Source organism: Callithrix jacchus, chromosome 15 (genome assembly GCF_049354715.1).
Source record: "Callithrix jacchus isolate 240 chromosome 15, calJac240_pri, whole genome shotgun sequence".
In the NCBI taxonomy this organism is placed as follows: domain Eukaryota; kingdom Metazoa; phylum Chordata; class Mammalia; order Primates; family Cebidae; genus Callithrix; species Callithrix jacchus.
Genome location: NC_133516.1, coordinates 81002360 through 81023478, shown reverse-complemented (window position 1 = coordinate 81023478; position 21119 = coordinate 81002360). Strand labels below are relative to the sequence as shown.

Below are 21119 nucleotides of genomic sequence, written 5' to 3'. Positions count from 1 at the left end.
ATTGAAGAAGTACAGTTACAGGATTTCGTCAGCAATTGTTTCCTGCTTAATTCAGAGAAAATTTAACAACCTCCACTTGTGCCCTCAAATCAATCCTTTCTGATATATTTATTATTTTTTAAATTTATTTTTATTGGGGTATAACTTACCTAAAGGATGCAAATTCAAAAGCCTTAACTGTACACCTTGATCAGTTTTTATATGTGTAACACCAACACCTAGATCACTTTCTCTAGGGTGTCTATACCTTCATTGTTTCCCTCACTTGCCTTCAAATTCTCCCAAAGAACCAGAGTCTTTTCTTGAATGTAGAAGCAGGTGCAAATCTCTAATAGCTTTAAATGAACAAAGCTTATCTTGACTCTTCCTTTCCTATTATTTTTCTCCTATTACCATTGACCCCCATATTATAAAAATAATCCTCTGTATGTGTTGCCTTTCTTTGTCACTCTTCATTATCACTTGTTATGGTAGATTAATATAATGTAATGCAATATAATCCAATTCTATTTAATTTAATTTGACCCAATTTAAGTCAATAAATGTTTATTGAGCACCTTCTATTTGTCCAAGGAACCATGGAGAATGAAGAGGTGAATTACAAGTACTATCTAATTCATATTGTTCATATTCAAATAGCTTTAATACCGAGCTTATTGTAGTAAGTACAATAAGATACAGTGTAAATCGTGTTTTTTCCTACTGAAATTACTCCCTAAGATCACTGGTAAGGATTCCTTCATTAACAAATTCCAGTGGTCTTTTCTAAATTCTTACTCATTTTGAACTTGTTATTAGCATTTCTGTGAAACTCCTTGACCTTCTCTACAGTGCATTTTTCTTACTCTCGTCCTCTTACATCTTTTGATTCTTATTTATTTGACTTCTCTTTTGCCTCTTGTTTACTTGACTCTTTCCTGAGTGTAAGAATTTCCCCCAGGTTATAACTTTTATCCTCTTCTCTTTCTCTAGATTCTTTATTAGCAAATTCTGTGGTGTTGATATTAGCTATATGCAGATAGCTCCTCAAACTCCAGTGAATTACATATTGGCATTCACCTCCTAGGTTGTTCTCCCTCCCCAGATTTGTTCTTTCTTCTGGCTTTCCTACATTCCCACATTCAATCACTTGTCAAATTCTACCAATTCTGTTTGCCACAATCTCTCTCACTTTTATCCCTTTTCAACACAAAATCCGCTACCATTAATTGCCATCACCCAGTTTTGGTCTTCATTGTCCAATGTCTCTAAGTTGAAATATTAAAATGGACATCTAAAATGTTTTTACTGTTTCCCATCTCTTTTTCCTACAATTGAGCATATACCCTACCTCCAAATTAATCTTACTAAAAGCAATCCTGATCGCATTGCTACTCTGCTAAAAAATTTCTGGTGACTATTAAATCACTGTCTACTAATCTCACTCCAACTGACTTTTCTGTGCTTATAATGATACTTATCCCCCTTCAAGAATGGCCACTAGAGGAAAATTGAATACTAATATTTCTGTAATCAGATCCAGTGGCATCTCTTTTTCATGTCTGCTTGCATTATTTCTGCCTCATGTAAACCTCTTCTTCCCGTCCTTTCGTGTCCAAACCCTTTAAGGCTCACTCAGATACAGCCTGTGCTTTGAAGTATTCTCTGCCCCCGTCCCCTCACCTTTTACCATAAACCAGAAGTAACCTAGTGTTTTCTGAGGTCTTTGTTTTCTCACCATTATATGACATTTACATAACTCTGTCTTATTATAGTTATTTAATTATTTATATTTGAATCTGGCATCTTATTTCCAACACTTAGAGGACAAAGTCATATATATATATATAAACATATCTTATATGTATAATATATACATATTTATATATGGGATTGATAGGTGCACGCCCACCATGCCCAGCTAATTTTTGTATTTTTAGTAGAGATGGGATTTCACCGTATTTATTGCCCAAGCTGGTCTCAAACTGTTGACCTCAAGTGGTCTGCCCACCTCTGTCTCCCAAAGTGCTGGAATTACAGGTTTGAACCACTGTGCCTGGCTGTCATTTATATTTGTATCCAAGAGCACCTAGAATAGTGCCTAGTACATAAGCAGGCCCACAGTAAATCTTTGAATTAATAAATCTTTTCACCCGCAGACACTCAATTGTATGCACATGAGCACAGATAGATGTAAATAGGCATGAAGGTGACTTTTTTTTATTGTGAGTATTGTAGTTGCTTTTTAAATAACAAAACTTGGAGGTGATTGGTATCTCAGAAAGGAAGTAGCTTGAGAAAGCGTGGATAGCTTATTCTCCTATAGTCATGTTTATGTGTGTGTGTTAACATATACAAATAGATGATAACAGCGACAAAGGGAATAAGTACTTAAAACTACCCTTTCAGCATGTTTTACTCCTGATTTCCTTAAGTAGGAAAATCAGAAAAAAGACAAGAGTCTTTCTTTACTGTCTTCTCTAATTTGAACCTGCAGCCTATTGTCTTCATTAGCTAGAGGAAAGTGAATACATTTTTGTTTCAAACCCTTAAGTTCTTCCCCAGCTCTCAACTGTTCCTCTCCCTGTGTGTGTGTGTGTGTTTACTTTTATTCAGGTGTTACCTTGAGGGCAAAAAGCCTTCTATAACTTTAGAAAGATTTTCAAACTCTGAAGGGACAGTTTCCTGAATTTAGTAAACAACTTCTATTAAAAATCTTGCCTCTGTTTGCTATCCCAGAATCATAGCTTTGTTAAGAGAAAATGGGCATCCAGAGTCCCTGACTTTTGTTTAAGGAACCCCCTACATCAGGAAAGAAATGAGGCTTCCTTCAGAGGTACACACAGGAAAGGCTAATCAGTAGGTACACAGTGGAAAACAAAAATTATTAAACATGTATGTTGGTTTCTCAAGGATGTTATTTGTAGTGTCAAGTTGGTTTTAAGAAAGGAAAACATTTTTAATTACAGTTCCTAGATTTTATATCCTATTACCCAGGCTTATCAGTTTTGGTTTTTAACCTGGGAAATTACTTAGAACCACTCTCTTAAATGTGTTTTATTATGCTTTTGAATGTCCTCTCCACACATCTCTTTTCTCTTTCTCTGAGCGGGTCTATATAGTATGTCCTTTCTCTCTCCTCTTTTTTGTCTGGTCAGAACTGACCTTCTTTTCTTCATGCTAGCTCTCCCTCTGCCATTACTACCAACTCTCTGGCTCTGGCTTTTTATATTCTTATGGTGAAATAAAATGTATCACTTCTTTCTCTTCCATTTCCTTTTTCCACATTAACTTGTTCATGATAAAACCAAAGGAATGCTAGTTGTATATAGAAGTTCTGAGTTAAATATAGAAGTTCTAGATAAAACCCTTAGTCTAATTAAAATGTCACTTTGGGGCTGGGTGTAGTGGCTCATGCCTGTAATCCCAGCACTTTGGGAGGCCGAGGTGGGAGGATTGAGGCAAGGAGTTCGAGACCAGCCTGGTCAATATAGCAAGACCCCATCTCTACAATAATATTTTTTCAAAGTCACTGTTTATTTATTTATTTAACTTTTTTCTCTCTCTCCCAGACTGGAGTGCAGTGGCGCAAGATTTCAGCTGACTGCAACCTCCACCTCCCGGGTTCAAGCGATCCTCCTACCTCAGTCTCCCAAGTAGCTGGGATTACAGGCATGCCCCACCATGCCTGGCTAATTTTTGTATTGTTATTGGATGCAGAATTTCACTGTGTTGGCAAGGCTGATCTTGATCTCCTGACCTCAAGTAATCCTCCCACCTCAGCCTTCCAAAGTGCTAGGATTTGCAGGCATGAGCCACCACAACCAGCCCAAAAGTCAGTGTTTAGAAATGTAATTTGACCTGTTTGGATTTCAGTTCATTGATTTGTAAAATTGAGGGATTAGTGAAGTCAACTTAAAACAGTTCTCTGTCCTATGGTTGGGATTACAATAGTCCTAATATCTTGTTTCAAATACAGAATTTTCAGGTCTCTTTACTTCTTGTTCCTTCTATTGGTTTCCTGCCATTAGCTTCCGCACTTATATTCTTCATATCTAAACTATTTCCTATGAGTTTTTTTTTTAATCTATAAAGTTGCCTATTTTCTTCCTAAACCACTTAAACTTCTCTCATACATTTTAGTACAACCTTGTCCAACCTGCAGCCTGCAGGCCAGCCGAGGACAGCTTTGAATGCAGCCCAATACAAATTCATACATTTTCTTAAAACATTATGAGATTTTTGTTTTTGTTTTTGTTTTTTTTTTTTGGCTTACCAGCTGTTGTTGTATTGGTGTGTTTTATATCTGGCCCAGACAATTCTTCTTCCAATGTGGCCAAGGGAAGCCAAATGATTGGACACCCCTAATTTAGTCCATCAATTGGATACTGATCTTACTACCCAGACTATATTACTCCAGCTCAAACTCCTTTTTTTCCCCCCCTTTATGATGATCTAACATAAATAATTCGTTTTGGGTTCATGATATCTAGCTTTTTTTTCTGTTCCTTTTTATTCCCTTTCTTTCTATTTATTCTTTTTGGGGAAAACTTGTCCCCTCCCCAATGTTAATTAGTCCTAGATTAGTCACCTAACTTCATTTTTTTTTGAGATGGAGTTTCACTCTGTCACCAGGCTGGAGTGCAGTGGCACCATCTTGGCTCACTGCAACCTCCAACTTCCTGGTTCGAGATTCTCCTGCCTCAGCCTCCTGCATAGCTGGGATTACAGGCATGCGCCACCACACCCAGCTAATTTTTGTATTTTTAGTAGAGACAGGATTTCAACATGTTGGCCAGGATGGTCTCGATCTCCTGACTGATCCAACCGCCTTGGCCTCCCAAAGTTCTGGGATTACAGGTGTGAGCCACCATGCCCAGTCTAGTCACCTAACTTCTTATCCCCAACCTGCCATACCCTTTAAGTTCCCTTCCCTAGAAAGCTGACCTAGAAGGACTAGGCTCTTAGAATGAGAAATCCACATCCTGAGATTTCCAACATCTCCAGCCTCTCTTTGCTATCTTTATTCCATTCAATTCTCTGTATTCCACATTAGCATATAACACCTTAAAAATTGCAGATGTAAACTGTACAATTTCCAAGGTTCGTTATAATTCTAACATTCTACTTATATCCGGGGAATGCTGAAGTGGTTGTATATATAAGGAGTATATGTTGTAGTGTGCCATATTTCAATGTATGTTCTTACTAGAATTCCTTATTCTTCTACTTTCTATTTGCTGTTCAAGTTCTTTGAAAAAATGATACAACAGGATGTTCCTTCCAACTGTATGATTTTTATCACTGGACAGTCAGTCCCTGACTCTTTGTTTACCCTTTTTAACTTATCCCTGAGGAAACTGTGGTGAGGATTACAATTAGTCCAAGAGTCCAAGTTATCCAGGCTGAACCTGAGAGCTTTTTACCTCCCAGTGCTTCCTGAGTTTTGAGGAAGTCCTTTGGGTTAGCCATTCCTGTTTACTTCGAGTTCTTTCTTGACCCCTCTTGATCTCTACAGCAAAAGATATTCCTTGAGAAAACACCTAAGGTCCAAATATCCTCTTCTACTGATTTTCTCAACTTAAAACATTTAAGTTTTTAAGCTAAAAATCCACCTTGTTCTTCTCATGTCTGTACAAAGTAGGGTTTCTCTGTGTATGTGTGGAGTGAGTGTGTAGAGGCAAAGGGGATGGTGGGTATAGGAAGGGAACTTGAAGGGAATGTCTATTAGCTCTGATGCTACAGGGTGAAGAATTCCACTCCTTTTTCCTGGTCTGTTTACTTCATTCATCATTATTGTTTCTATGTGCATTTCTCAGATAATTTTTTCCTCCTCCACTCCTTCCTTCTCCTCCTCCTTCTCCATTTATCTCCACACTGAAGACAATATGAACCTTAAGTCTGTATTATGCAAGTTTCTCAATTCTGGTTTTAGACTGACTGATTTAACTCTCCTAACAGGACAATCATTTATCTCTCCTTGGTGTATGTGCTTGGCCATGTGATCAAGTCCTTGGGTGCTTTACCAATACTGGGAGGACAAGTGGTACACACGTGAGTAAATCATGGAACCAAGTAAACTACTTTTCTCAGGCATTGGTTACAAATGATTTTCTATTTTCTTACCAGAGATGTCCTTTTATTTTATTTTCAATCTATAGTTTTACTACAAAACTGGTTAAGAAAAACAGTTTTATGACCACTTGAACTCTTTTCTACTTTATCTGAGCTCGTCTGCTTTTGGGACTTGTAGAATGCCTAGTTAGTATCCTCTTATATGCTTGAAAATAATTAAAACCTTCACACCCTACATATTCCCTCTTATTCATATGCATCTATAGTTTACCAGGGTTAAAAATGTCCACAACATTTCCTTATACTTCATTGTAGAAGTCATATTCAAAGCTTTGAATATTTACATTTATGTGTAGTTCCATGTGCTTCAGTTGCTATTGGTGTTTATGGTATCAGAGGCATTTGATAAATTCTGCTGTCTGTTTGTTCAGTCAGTAGATAGGATTACAGCTGTTCAGGGAGCAGTTTTTATGTATTCATGTTATAGTGTGCCTGTGTACATATATTTATCCTATGAGTCAGAAATTTTGTTTGATTTTTTTTTAGACAGAGTCTTGCTTCGTTTCTCAGGCTGGAGTGCAGTGGTGCGATCTCTCAGCTCACTGCAATCTCCACCTCTTGGGTTCAAGTGATTTTCCCACCTCATCCTCCTGAGTAGCTGGGATTACAGGCCCCTACCACCATGCCTAGCTAATTTTTGTATTTTTAGTAGAGACAGCATTTCACCATGTTGGCCAGGCTGGTCTTGAAATTCTGACCTCAGGTGATCCACCTGCCTCGGCCTCCCAAAGTGCTGATATTGCAGGTGTGAGCCACTGTGCCTGGCCTTGATATTTAATAAATATTAGATACCTTCTTATTGGTGTCCCACCAAAAATTTTTGATATTGTTCCTACTAATTATGATTAACTTGAACATTTTTTTAAAAATTTTAGTTAGGATGTGTGAGATCAGAGTCCTTAAAAGGTCTTTCTATTGAAGTATACCTTTGACTAAAACAAGATTGGGAAACAGTGTGTTAGCTTTGGAGTTTCTTCAGTATCTGCTTCTATCAGATGCTCATAAGGGGTAAATGGCACTACCAGGGATGAAATCTTCCACATAATGCATACTTTCTTGCAGAGACTGAAGGATCATAAATATGGTAAGTGCCCATGAATACCTCCTAGGAATAAAAGCAAACACAAAGTACCCATGGGGTAGAAATGTGAAGGGGATCTTTGCCCTTGTACATATTTTTTTCCCTCTGCAGCTCTGTAGTCCATCTCTACAGTTGCATTTAGTATCAACATGGTTGGCATCCTCACCTCTCCATTTCAGAGTCCTATCGTTGGTTGGTCTGAGTCTAATAGCTTTGGGGACAGGAGGCATCAAACCCTGCGTGGCAGCTTTTGGTGGAGACCAGTTTGAAGAAACACATGTGAGAATCCTGTTATTTTGTATTTTCAAAAATGTGAAGCCAGCATTAACAGGGGCACCTGGCAAGTAACCATTTGCCAAGATTGAAGTAATCTACTGGTCAGATCTTATCTGAGCAGTTGTATTCAATGCTGGATCCTGGTCATTAATAGTGAAGAAAATTGAAACAGTTTTAAGGAAAAGAGGGTGATAGATAAACTAAAAGGCATGTCTTATAAGAAGAGGTTGAAGGAAATGGGGATAGTCTGGATAAGAATTGAGGAGAATATTATAGCTACTTATAGATGCTGTAAGGATGTCAGTGATTAAACCTGAGCCCAATGAGTGAAAGCCTTGAAGAAGTCGTGTTTTGCTTGATGGGTAGAAAAACTTCAAACAGTTGGAAGTAGTAAGTTTACTCTGACTTGAGGTATTTAGGAAGAAATGTGGTAAGCACCTTGGGAATGGGAGGTGATGGATAGTATAGAGATGATTTAAGCATCTCTAGTTTTAAGATTCCATGAAAGGGGAAAATGACCAATTCCGAGCCTGGCTGATCATTCCCTTTCTTCCTCAATACTTTTCACTACCAATGGTGAAAAATAAATGAGCCTCTATGAGAAAGTGGTGACAAATAGGCAAGGGAATAGTCTATTTTTAGATCTGTCAACATTTCTGGCTTCTTCACTTTTGTTTTCAGTTTTGTCTGTCTTCAAGTATCCATTCCCCATATAACGGTTTATCCTTTCTCTGAGTGTCTCTTTTTCTCCCCTACCTCTTGTCTCTCTTTGTCTCTCACCCACTTTCTCTCTCTTTTCTCTTCCCTCTTCCACCCTGACATAATGCCTACTATCTCTTTCTGCCTCTGCTATCCTGTCCTGTCTTCCAGTGCTTTTCTTACCTTTCAGACCATTTGGGTTATTTGATACTTTTTTTCTTCCCAAGAGTCCATAGATCATAACTGCTTGCTGACTTTGAAGAAAGTACCAACTTTTGGCAAGTAGGATCCTATGTATAATAAACTATACAAATTAGATTAGTGAAATAAGGTTTAAATGGAAACCAGAAGAAATAAAACACAGTGTAAATAGAAAATGGGGAAGGACTCGTTCTAATATGGCAAGAAGAGATCTGGGGTATCAGAATGAAGCATGTATAATGAATGAAGCATCAGCAACTTTATTTGAAATTTGTTTCATTTGGTAACTGCTCCACGAAGATATTTCAATTAATAGGACAAATCCGCTTCCAGGTTTTTACTAGCCGCATCTAAGTGCACTGATTTCTTTTTAGATTCTCTGGCAGATCTCCCTTAAGCACTAGGTGAACTATCCTGCTTCATTAACAGTTGACTCCACTGTCCTATGTTCTGGTACTATTCCTACCACACATACTCCTACCACAAAATCTATTATTTAACTAAATCAGGCATTCACTTAGTTAATACAGTCAACAAACGTTTATGGAGTCCCTCATATATGTCAGATGCTGTGCTAAGTACTAGGGATTACAGAAATGAGTAAGATAAAATTTCTGCTCTAAAGAAACTTACGACATACGGAAGAAACAGACATTTTTGGAGGGCTGAGGTAGGAAAATGACTTGAACCGGGGAGGCACAGGTTGCAGTGAGCTGAGATTGAGCCACTGCACTCAGCCTGAGTGACAGAGTGAGACACCGTCTCAAAAAAACAAAACAAAACAAAACCCAAACATTTAATGTAAAGACATTAATATTAGAATAGCTATATACAGGACACAGTAGTGGCACTGAGGACAGGATGATTATTTTCACCTAGGTAAAGGGAGGAAAAGAATGTTAAAGCTGCTTGTATAGGAATTTGAAAGGTGAATAAATGTTTGGAGTCAGCCAGCCATGTTTTAAAATACCTATTAATAATATAAAATTCAGGTATTGTGGAGGCAATATCTGAATCTTTCTCTTTGTATGTATCTTCAGCTGAGTCTGAACATGGGGTGGGGCTGGAGCTAGGGTACACATTGCACTGATGATTTATCCTGTTTGTTTCAGGCAGAGGAACGGAGTAGATACTTCTCAGTCTTCTACCTTGCCATCAATGCAGGGAGCCTGATTTCTACATTTATCACACCCATGCTGAGAGGTTAGGATTGTTTCTGAGGGACCCTGTATAAAGCTTTGCTGTGGTCAGACACAAAGCTGCTCTTGGCTTTCTCCTGTCCCTCTTCTCCTTTTATAAGAGCTTGACACTCTGTGAAACTTCATTTTAGTCTTTATTTGTCTGGCCCAAAAGAAGAATTATGGATTAAGTGATGGGAGGAAAGAGGATGGCTATGTGTATTCTACAAACTCAGGTTTATTCAACAACCTGAGCTTGTAGAATGAAACATTAAACATTCAAGACTCAGGGTTACTTTCCTCCTCCCATCCCATTTTCTTTAGGAGATGTGCAGTGTTTTGGAGAAGACTGCTATGCATTGGCTTTTGGAGTTCCAGGATTGCTCATGGTAATTGCGCTTGGTAAGTGCAGTGGAGCAAAGGAAACTAATAATCATTGATGACTGACACATGTAAAGCATCATGTAGGCACTTTACACAAGCTGTTTCATTCAATCCTCACACTAGGCCTATTGAGTAACTGTTATTGTAGGGCTTTCCCCTTGACTTTGGAGGTAGATTCTGAATGAAGTCAGAAACTTTAAGAAAACAGTGCCCAAGGTTGCATAACCAATAAGATGCTTTCTGGGGAGCCTTAAAAAAGATCAAACTGTGGGCCAGTCAGGGACTTGGGCATCTATAATTTTTTTAGTATCTCCGGTGATTCTAATGTATAGTCAAGGTGGAGATCTACTGCTCTACACTACAATATATAGGGAAGCAAGGAAGATAATCCTCTTTCAAACTAGTTTACTTCATATGATGCTTATTTATCTGGTAATTGGAAGAGATTTTAAATCCTCTGAGCCTTTTAAAACAGCTTCTAGATTTAGCTGTTTCTACCCTGCTCTGCAGTGCTCCCAAAGAGTCTGCCCTTGAGTAAAGAGAATAAGAGGATTTGGATAAGTAGGTGAAAATTAATGCAACTTAAATCAAGTGGCATTCGTTTTATTCCTGAGAACCCGGTCCTGGAAGAGAAGAGGGATGTAGTGTTCCTTAGTTTACATGGCCTCAGGGAAAACTTGGGCATGATTATTTCTAATCATTGACCTGGAAACCTGTTCTCACTCTGAGCCTCAGGGTGACAGCCCCCTGGAAGATATCCAGTGCAAACCCATGAAGAGCTCAACAGAGGAAAAACAGCCCAGAGACTCAATGTTCAGTGTATTATTTTCTACCAGGGAGTTGATGGGAGGGCACTAATAGTAGTATTCAGAATTCCCAGTGCCAAGGAAATTTATTATAGGTGAGCTGTGATGATATATTCTCTGCTTCCTTCTCCATTCAAAGCCAGATATTTTCCAGAATATTTTTGTGGTTTTCCACTTATTAGTACTATGTCTTCTTTGGATCATTGCATGATAATAATATTTACACAACAGAGTAATTATGAAGATAAAAAAGAGATGCTGTAAATGAAATATTTTGTAAATAATGAAGTGTTAAACAAGTGCTAGCTGTCATTAGTCAGCAGCTTCAGTTTTTCTTGGTGCTAATCAATAATTCAGTTCTCTGATCTTTTACTTTATTTTTTCATTCACTCATTTATTTAACAAGCACTTAATGAACCTATTATGTGCCATATTATGTGCTAGATATTAGGATCACATTGGTGAATTAGACACCTGCAGAGTTCATGTTCTCAAAGAATTTATATAGTTCAATAGGGAGAGGAAGACAAGTAAAAGAAATTTACAATATAGTATGATCAGTATTTCCCAGATCAATATAGTATGATCTAGGAAAGTACAGAGAGAGCTATGGGAATGCATATAAGAAATGTTTAACTAAGACCTTGAGGGAATGGGTGCAGTGGCTCACACCTGTAATCCCAGCACTTTGGGAGGCTGAGGCAGGAGGATTGCTTGAGCTCAGTAGTTTGCGACCATCCTGGGCAACATAGCGAGATTCCATCTCTACAAAACATTAAAAAAATTGGCCGAGTATGATGGCATATACCTATGATCCCAACTATTTGGGAGGCTGAGATGGAAGGATCACTTGACCCCAGAAGGGCAAGGCTGTGGTAAGCCATGATTGTGCACTCCAGCCTGGGCAACTCCAGCAACAGAGCAAGACCCTATCTCAAAAATAAATTAATTAATAAATACTCTTTGAGGGTTGTAAAAAGTTAGCCTAAAGAAATGACATTTAAGGTGAGACCTAGGGGCTGAACAGCAATTAATCAATAAAGAGATCGTAAGTGATGCAGAAAGAGGACACAGTAGCTGTAAGACAAAGATTGAGAAATAGCATGACATGTTAAAGGCGTTAAAGGCATTCAGATTACCTAAAGCATAAATGAGAAAGATAAAGAGGAGAAACTGACAGAAACCAGACAATGAAGGACCTTTTAAACAGGTAAGGAATTAGAACTTAATTGTGAAGGAGAGTGGGGAACTCTAAAGGAGTAATTGTTAGATTTAAATTTTTCAGTGATGTTTCTATAATGTAGAGAAAGCATTGTGTTGGGGTGAGGCAAGGATAATATTTGATTACTGAATTTTTTGACACTCACTTAAATTTTATGCTTGAGATGAGTACCTCACTCAGTTCACCCTAATCTGGCCCTGGTTGAAGTAATAAACCTTGGAATGATTAGATATGTTAAGTGAGAGAGAAGGTAAGTCAAGGTTTAATGTAGCGTTCTGAACCTTGAGCAACTGGGTAGGTAGCAGGGTCATTAACTGAGACAGTGAGGAAGAGCTGGTTTGGGGCAATGCTGATACATTTAGTTTTGAACATGTTGCATTTTATATGTTCTTGGAACATTTAATTGGAATTACCAGTTATTTGGAAATACAGGTTTAGAGCTTAGAAGAAATGTTTGCACCATAGATATAGATCTGGAGTCATTAGTATATGGGTAGCAATAAACCATGAAATGAAGATAGTTAACTAAAAGCTAATAAGAGTAACGTAAAATAAAGGTGTTGGGCGGGGGCAGTGGATAGGTTCAAACTTCAAGGAACACCAGGATTTAAAAGACAGGCAAAGAGGAAAAACCCACCAATGAGACTAAGAAGGAATGTCCAAAGTGGTAATTGTACTATCTTGGATTCCAAGAGGATTTCAAGAAGGGATTCATTCAGAGTGATAAATGTCTATTAAATATAAGGGTGAAAAATGTCTATTAAATATAGCAATAAGGAGGTCACTAATATGATTACATCAGTTATGGTAGAATAGTGGAGGCTGAAGACTGGAGGAGATTCGGAAGTAAACGTTAGAGGATTCCTTTGGTGCTGCTTTGTCAGCCAGAAATCTCTGTGGCTGCTGTTGCCTCTGTCCAGGCCTTGCTCAGGCCCACTGGGCTCGCTCCTTCTGCTCAGCCTGGCAGGCTGCACTTGGCTCCCACCTTCTCAGAACCTGTGCCCACTGCAGCTCCATGCTCAGCCCACGATTGGACTGGGCATGCAGTGAGCAGCTTCTGTGTTGGGTGCAGCGTCTAGACGAGGGGAACATGATGGCACCCAAAAACTCTGAGATGCAAGCAAGTGCAGAGCCCTAAGGGGTGTTACAGCTCCTGCTCAGGGAGTCCTGAATTCTGAACTCCCAGAAATGTTGCAGTTCTTCACTACTGTAGTTCATTGAGAAAGAGCTTGTTACAACTCTCTCTTTTAGTCCAGCAAGTGGAATCTTTCTCCTTTAGTCCAGTGTTAACAGCTCTTTTATTCCCACCACTCACAGCTTGGCAAGCTGACCAGGGGTGTCACAGCCCTTTCATTCCCACCACCTGCAGCTCAGCAAGTTCTGAGTTCTTGTCCCATGACCAAGAGGAATGAGGTTTGTGGAGACCAGAGAGTGAGTAAGCAGAGAATAATTTTATTGAGTGGCAGAAGGAAAGCTCTCAGCTGTGAGAGGGGACCCGAAGTGGGTAGCCATCTGTGAGGCTGAGTGTGGATTTTTTAAGAATGGGGGAGTGCATGCTGATTGGTCCATGGGTGGCATCCAAAAGGAACCAATAGAGAGGGTATGACAGAGACGGAGGTTCTCACTGAGGTCATGGACTCTGTCCAGAACCAGCAGCTCAGTTTTCAGGCTTTAAACTGGCTTGAAGGTCGGGTTTTACTGGGACCCGTTCCTGTCTGTCTAGGAATTTATCTGTCTCTTGTCTCTGTCAGTAAGAAAGTGAAATAGTGTTTATAGCTGGAAAATGACATGGATTCCAGAGAGGATATTGAGCATGCTTGAATATTATTGGGAATAATTCAGTGGAGAAAGAGGTTGAAGATACAAGATGAAGACAGTATAATTAGTATGAAAACACATATGAACAAATTAGCTTTGGATAGGAAGAGGAATAACACCTTCACCTACCTAGAGGGAGGAGAGGATGAGTGTGGGTACAATAATTACTAGATTTGGGGCCAGGCGTGATGACTCATCCTTATAATTCCAGCACTTTGGGAGGCCGAGGTGGATGAATCACCTGAGGTCAGGAGTTCAAGACCAGTCTGGCCATCATGGTGAAATCCCATCTTGTAAAAAAAAAAAAAAAAAAGATGAGAGAGGAAAAAAGTAGATTTGATGGCAGGAAGTTGAAGGAGTTTCCATTTTCTTTGTGAATTAAGAGGCAACATCGTCTACTAGAAGGAGTAGATAATAGAGAAATTCAAAGGCTTATACTCGTCTTCTTTAGTTAAGTGGCCTTGACATATAAGTGTGACTTTAGTTGATTACATAAGTCTTCCTATTATCACTACACTGTCACTATTGCAACCAACATTCCTGAGATGTTCAGCGTCTTTCTAGGGTCTTTCTTAATTTAGGGAGCCGTTTATTCCCTACCCCAAATCTTCCTTTTGTCTGGGTACCTCTTTATCTGCCCACTTGACTCTCAGGATTATCATTCTTCTACTGAACAATTTTTTTCTATGAACCGTGCGACAGCTGTTATAGATAAAGGATGCTATTTGGGGAAGCTTTGGGGGAACTGAGAGAATGAATGAGAAAAAGTGGTAGAGTGAATCTGACTGAGAGGAATGGAGATCTTAAAAGTGATAGGAGAGAAAGTAAGGTGATTTGTGCATTCTAATGTGTAAGGATACTGGAAAATGCTACTGGTCACTGACAAAATCATCTTTAGCAGAGGATCTAGTACAAGGGTGTCATGCTGAAGCTGGGAAATCTGTTAAGGAGGAAAGTACATCTGGGAGGGAACCAAGATGGGGTTTTTCTATTGATTTTAATTTAATGAAATGGAAAAACCCCACTATTTTATAACTACGAAAGTAATACCAGCTCATTGTTAATTTAGAAAATAAAAGGAAAAATAAAGAAATAAAATTCACCAAAAATTAGCTGTGGAGATGTGGTCAATGGACAGAGATATGGGCTGAGAGAAACAGAATGAGCTCAATAACAGAAATACTATAGAAGTGTTTGTAGAAGTGATGAATAGTGGCTACAACATAGGGCACCTCAAAAAGATTGATCAAATATAAAGTGGGAAATGGCAGGTTGAAGTGAGCTACTTAGAGGACAGGGACCTGTTTTTTTCACCTGTATTACCAGTAGTGTCTAGTACAGTGTAGTGTGTGGTATAAGAATTAGTGAGTGAGATGCATTATAAGGATCAAAAACATAGATATTTGAGTCAATAAAGCCGCAGGTCAAAAGTGCAGTTGTGGTATCTTCTAGCAGTATAATCTTGTACAAGGTGCTTAATTTCCTTAATATTTCTTCATGTGTTAAATAGAGATAGTACTACATATTTTGTCAAGCTAAATCAGTTAATGTATGTAAAATGCTTAACAAGTTACATGTGATAAATCTTCAAACAGATGGCAGGGATAACAATAACCATCAGGATAATAATGATTTTGGGAAGCCCTTTCATGCCAGGAGTTTGGGTTAGTTTAGTATTAATAGATCCTAGAAAGAAACATATGGCATCAGATTAAAGAGGGAAGAGACTTGGGAATGAGAAACTAGTTGGTGGCCATTTTATTAATCCAAAGTACAAGTTGTGAAGTCCTGAACAAGTGGTAGCAGAAGTCAAGTAAAAGATGGGGCAAATAGGCAATACATTAAAGAAAGAGGACGGATGAAACTTGGCAACATTTTAGATATGGAGATGGAGAAAAAAGAGTAAGAAGTCAAAGATGACTTCTACTTCTGGGATTGCATACATTCTCAATAGATATCTCTCTTAACAACATACCATTTTATCTTCTCTTGGCTCCTGCAATTTTTATAACTCCAGAAGTCAGGCAATGTAAGTCAGTTTCCTGTTTATGAGATTTGTCAGCCACTCCCACAATTCAGCAGTCTGTCTTAGCACTGACATACTGAGTGTGCTATTTAGACTGCTGCAAAAGTTATTGCGGCTTTTACTATTGCAAGTAATGGCAAAACCTCAATAACCTTTGTACCAACCTAATAAATGAGAAACTAAAAACCTTGTTTGTGTGTTAACTGCAGTTGTGTTTGCAATGGGAAGCAAAATGTACAATAAGCCACCCCCTGAAGGAAACATAGTGGCTCAAGTTCTTAAATGTATCTGGGTAAGTCCATAAATTGTTTTCCTGCCTTTTTCAATCAAAAGAAAGAGATGCTATGCTGAGAATATGAGCTTTCAAATATGAGTATACATTTTTCTCAGTGACCTCTGTTCTATTTCCATGCCTTTTTAACAAGCTGAGATTAACCAGGCTTCTTCTTACACCTCTATTTAACCATTAAGTTAAAAAAAGAAATCATCTTTTCAAATTGGCAAAAATCTTCTGAAATGTAATCATATATAGTACCTTCAGGAAATAAGGACATATAACATTTTTTCTTTTTTCATTGTTGTTATTTTTTGTTTTGAATGGCAAGTTCTTTCTTAAAGTGATAGATAAAATTATATCTGAAAAACTATGAAATTCAATGCCTGATTAGGTCAAAGAGTTAGAATAAGTCACTAAAAGTATGATGTTTGAAGGAAGGTTTAGTAAGTTGGAAGAGGTAGAGGATGTTATTCTCTTTATCTCTCTCATGATGCCTATGCTCTGCCCTAGTTTGCTCTCTCCAATCGTTTCAAGAACCGTTCTGGAGACATTCCAAAACGACAGCACTGGCTAGACTGGGCAGCTGAGAAATATCCAGTAAGTTGGAAGTGCAAAAACATCTTATGGCTTGGTAGTGTCTTTCTTGATGTTCAAAATGATTCTACCCTACCACATTCAACCTCCTCTCTACTGTTTTTTGGACATTTCTACTTTAAGCAAGAAAGCCATGTACAGAACTTCTAGCAATTCTGCCTATTCTTCCTCCTTTTTGCAGAAGCAGCTCATTATGGATGTGAAGGCACTGACCAGGATACTATTCCTTTATATCCCATTGCCCATGTTCTGGGCTCTTTTGGATCAGCAGGTAAGAATTGTTCTTTTAGACATTACTCCTCTTTACAGCCACTTCCCTCTCATAGGAAAGGGATTTCTCATAAAAGGATCTGTTTGCCCTAGGGTTCACGATGGACTTTGCAAGCCACCAGAATGAATAGGAATTTGGTGAGTAGAAGAGATTTTCCAGAGAAGTCTATTATTTTCTTCATCATCTATATTGAGGAAAAATTAATTTCTTTGTGGTTTTTCCTGAAAACTAGCAAGATCTTCAGAGAGGTATGTTTAGCCTGAAGGCACTGTGTAGGCAAAGATAAAGAAAGTTAGTCTAGAATAAAAACCAGAATCTTCTCTTTAGAAGTCAGGAACATAAGGATGAGAAAGTTTCAATGTATACAAGGAAGTATTGAGATACATGTGATACATACCTAGTATGGTTATTTTCTTCTATCTAAGCCTATCCCGGGGCACAGCAGGGTCAGGTTTGAGTGACGCTACTACACAATTGGTCCATCTCTTCAACAAGGATCACAGCAGGGGACCTGTGGTAAATGGAATATTTTGTATATATGGATATGGAAAGAATGAGAAGGTTATACATATTATTTTCTCTTTTTCTAAACTCCATTCTTTGGCCCACTCAAATAAGATACCATCTCTGCTCTCAATTGTTTTCTTCCTAGATTAGCGTATTATTTTTCTATCTTCTCAGTTTTCAAAAGGATAGAGTAGAATGATATCAGGGTCTTATTAGTCAGTCTGTTTGGAGCCTACCAAATAAAATTTTGCTTTTCCCCTTCTTCTGGTTGTCTCTTACTTACTATGGTGGTCATCTTGTTGACCCTCTGGAGAACAACTTTGGAAACACTGTGTCAAGGAGCATCTTCACCCTAACTATGATGTCGCGTCCTTCACATTATTAAGACCTACAACTGCAGTTGCTGAGATCAATAAAAATGCACTGACTCTATTCTTTCAAGTTAGGGAAAGCATAATATGTAGAAAAGAATTTCTCCCTTAGGCTCAACTGCCTGGCAAACATAGCCGGAAGCCTTCCCAAGTCTGTTCCCATCCCCCAAATAATCTTAATGACAAAACAGTGGCCCTAAACCAAAGACCTGATTAATTTTGTCTTACATGCTTCTCACTTGCTAACTAGCAAAATTATTCATCTAAGCCAATAATTTTTTTTGTTGTCTTCAGACACCATCTAAATATGCTTTGTTAATGTTTCAGGGTTTTTTTGTGCTTCAGCCAGACCAGATGCAGGTATGCAACTCTTCTATAGCCATCGGGACTTATCTCTTTCCTCATTTATGCCTCCACCTGCAGTGTTAGGATTAACAACCATAATTTGATGCTTTTCTTCTTATACACTGATAAGGGCCAAGCTTCGAGATGAAGCCCTTTAAGCCCCACAGTTCTCCTTGACACCCCCTGTTAAGTACTTAACTTGCCACAGGTAAAGTATAAGCCTTGGATTTTTTTCCATGTCAAGATAATATAATGAAAATATTGTGAAAGAAATTGTAAGTCTTGTTTTGTGAGCAATGAAGTCATGAAAGGAAAGAGCACACAATAATGTTGGCAGAAAGAGATGCTCAGAGTGAAACTTGTCCCTTGGGATATTTGGAAGCTAAATATGCAAGGGAAATAGGGTCATGGGTGTAAATGGACTGAGGAATGTGGAATCATTTTGTACTTAAAATGACAAAAGTGTGTGTAGATGTGAGAGTGTGTATATACAAGTAAATGAGTGCAGTGCTCACACTCACCATAGGAGAACATTTGTAGTTAATCCTTTTTATCATGGTGTTACAGGTTCTAAATCCCCTTCTGGTTCTTATCTTCATCCCGTTATTTGACCTTGTCATTTATCGTCTGGTCTCCAAGTGTGGAATTCACTTCTCGTAAGTGTTCACTATGCCTGCATAGATTACCCTAAACCAACTCAGTCTTTGTCGTGTTTGATAAAGAGTCAATGTCAGTATTTTTCTTCGTGACGACTGGTTTTGGTTTATCATCTATGATCATCTATCGATAGATGATAATCCAAAACCAGTCGTCACGAAGAAAAATACTGTTAGACTAAGTATTTTTCTCATTAAGTGCCTATTGACACTTAAAAATGGGAATTAGATCTAATTAATGAGAATTGAAGCCATTACTGTGGCCTTAACTGTGTGATGCTGAAGCAGCAGGTTTAGGTTTCATGAAAAACCAAAAATGTAAAATGTAGCTGCTTTGTTCTTGAATGTTGTCTCTTCAAAGAAACTCAAAGCTTTTGATGACTACTAATCCCTTTAAATCTCCTGTCTTCCCTATGAAACAAATGAGGAATCTAGTAGGACTGGGGATTGAATTGTTCCCAATTACTGCCTGAAATCTTTTCTAAATAGAAAGATTAGTCTTTTTTAGAGTTTGGCAAAAGAAAGTTTCAAGCCTCCTTTCATTCTTGATTTAATAGCAACTTCATTTTGATGACCACTTTATCATATGAAAATGGCCTTTAGTCATTTGTTCATTGAGCAGATGTTGGGAAGTTTGGGACCACCTGTCAGGAAAATATAAATCAAGCACAAAAAGAAAACCACCCATTTCCCTCAAAGAGTTTATTACTTAGTAAGGGGACCAGAGCATATATATGTAACACAACTACTACACAGGTAAAATAGTGTCCTAGGAAGGGAAGATCAAGTGCCAAGGAGGTATAGAAAACAAAAAGTCTTCCCCTGCCAAGGCCAACAGACTTCTGCAGAGGAAGGTGAGGTAAAGCATGTAGAACACCTGGCATATGTTCAATACATCTAGTTGTATTGCCATTACTTTTGGTATTATGACACAGTGGATAGAAAAATCATCATAAGCAAAGGTGGAGGTGGGCAAATGTGGCATATAACAGAGAAGAGAAGTTCAATGTGACTCAAGTAAAAGAAGAAAGAAGAATGTATGAAGGCAAGTTCTAGGAAATACCTTGAAAATTAATTGGTCATGGAAAAATTGATTAAAAAAAGAAAAATAATTGGGATCAAATCAGGAAAAGTCTTTGTTACAGGTCGAATATTTGTACCCAACCAAATCTCATGTTGAAATGTAATCCCCAATGTTGGAAGTAGGGGTCTGGTGGGAGGTGGTTGGATCATGGGGATGAATTCCTCATGAATGGTTTAGTGCTATCCCCTTGGTGCTATCCTCTTGATAGTGAGTTCTCATGAGATCTGACCATTTAAAAGTGTGTAGGAGCTCCCTACCCTTCACTTGCTCCTGCTTTCACCATGTGACATGCCTGTTTCCCCAGAGGGTGCAAGCCATAAACATTGGTGACTTCCACATAATGTTAAGCCTGCAGGCATGCAGAGTGCAAGAATGAAGAATGGTTGGCAGCCTTCACCTAGATTTCAGAGGCTGTATGACAAAGCGTGGGTGTTCATGCAGAAACCTTCTGCAGGGGTGGAGTCCCCATGGAGTATCTCTGCTAGGGCAGTATAGAGGTAAAATGTGGGATTGAAGCCCCCACACAGAGTCCCCACCAGGGCACCCCCTAGTGGAGCTGTGAGAAGGGGGCCACCATCCTCCAGACCCCAGATTGGCAGACCACTGGCAGCTTACACCCTGGCCCTGGAAAACCACAGGCATTCAACAACCTGTGAGAGCAGCCATAGGGGCTGAACTCTGCAAAGCCACAGGAGTGGAGCTGCCCAAGGCTATGGGAGCCCACCTGTTGTACTGGTGTGCTCTGGATATGGGACAGGGAGTCAAAGGAGATTATTCTAGAACTTTAAGATTTAATGGGGGTGTGGTGATAAAAAATAAAAAAAGGAAAAAAAAGATTTAATGACTACTCTGCTGGGTTTCAGACTTGCCTAGGGCCTGTAGTCCCTTTGTTTTGGCCAATTTCTCCCTTTCAGAATGGGAATGCTTACCCAATACCTACATTTCCATTTTATTTGGGAAGTAAATAAGTTGTTTTGATTTTATGGACCCATAGGTGGAAGGCACTTGCCTTATTTCAAATGAGACTTTGGACTTGGGACTTTTGATTGAGTTTCTGCTGGAACGAGTTAAGACATTGGGGGACTACTGGGAAGGTATAATTGTATTTTGCAATGTGAGGAGTACATGAGCTTTTGGGGTGCCAGAGATGGAATGATATAGTTTGAATATTTGTCCCTGCCCAAATCTCATATTGAAATATAATCCCCA

At 38.7% G+C, this 21119-nt stretch overlaps 1 protein-coding gene across 2 annotated transcripts in view; it reads left to right on the top strand.

The window, feature by feature from the left end:
* The window catches only part of SLC15A2 (solute carrier family 15 member 2), a 42845-nt gene that overhangs the window by 5783 nt on the left and 15943 nt on the right, over positions 1–21119 (top strand). The window contains exons 4-13 of one of the 2 annotated variants that reach the window (XM_002758745.6): positions 5941–6033; positions 7375–7474; positions 9484–9574; positions 9874–9951; positions 16015–16097; positions 16593–16679; positions 16858–16947; positions 17040–17084; positions 18153–18185; positions 18738–18826. In XM_002758745.6, coding sequence (XP_002758791.3) covers positions 5941–6033; positions 7375–7474; positions 9484–9574; positions 9874–9951; positions 16015–16097; positions 16593–16679; positions 16858–16947; positions 17040–17084; positions 18153–18185; positions 18738–18826 — 789 coding nt within the window. The remainder of the gene's footprint in view (positions 1–5940; positions 6034–7374; positions 7475–9483; positions 9575–9873; positions 9952–16014; positions 16098–16592; positions 16680–16857; positions 16948–17039; positions 17085–18152; positions 18186–18737; positions 18827–21119) is intronic. The other variant, XM_002758746.6, reaches the window with a different exon arrangement.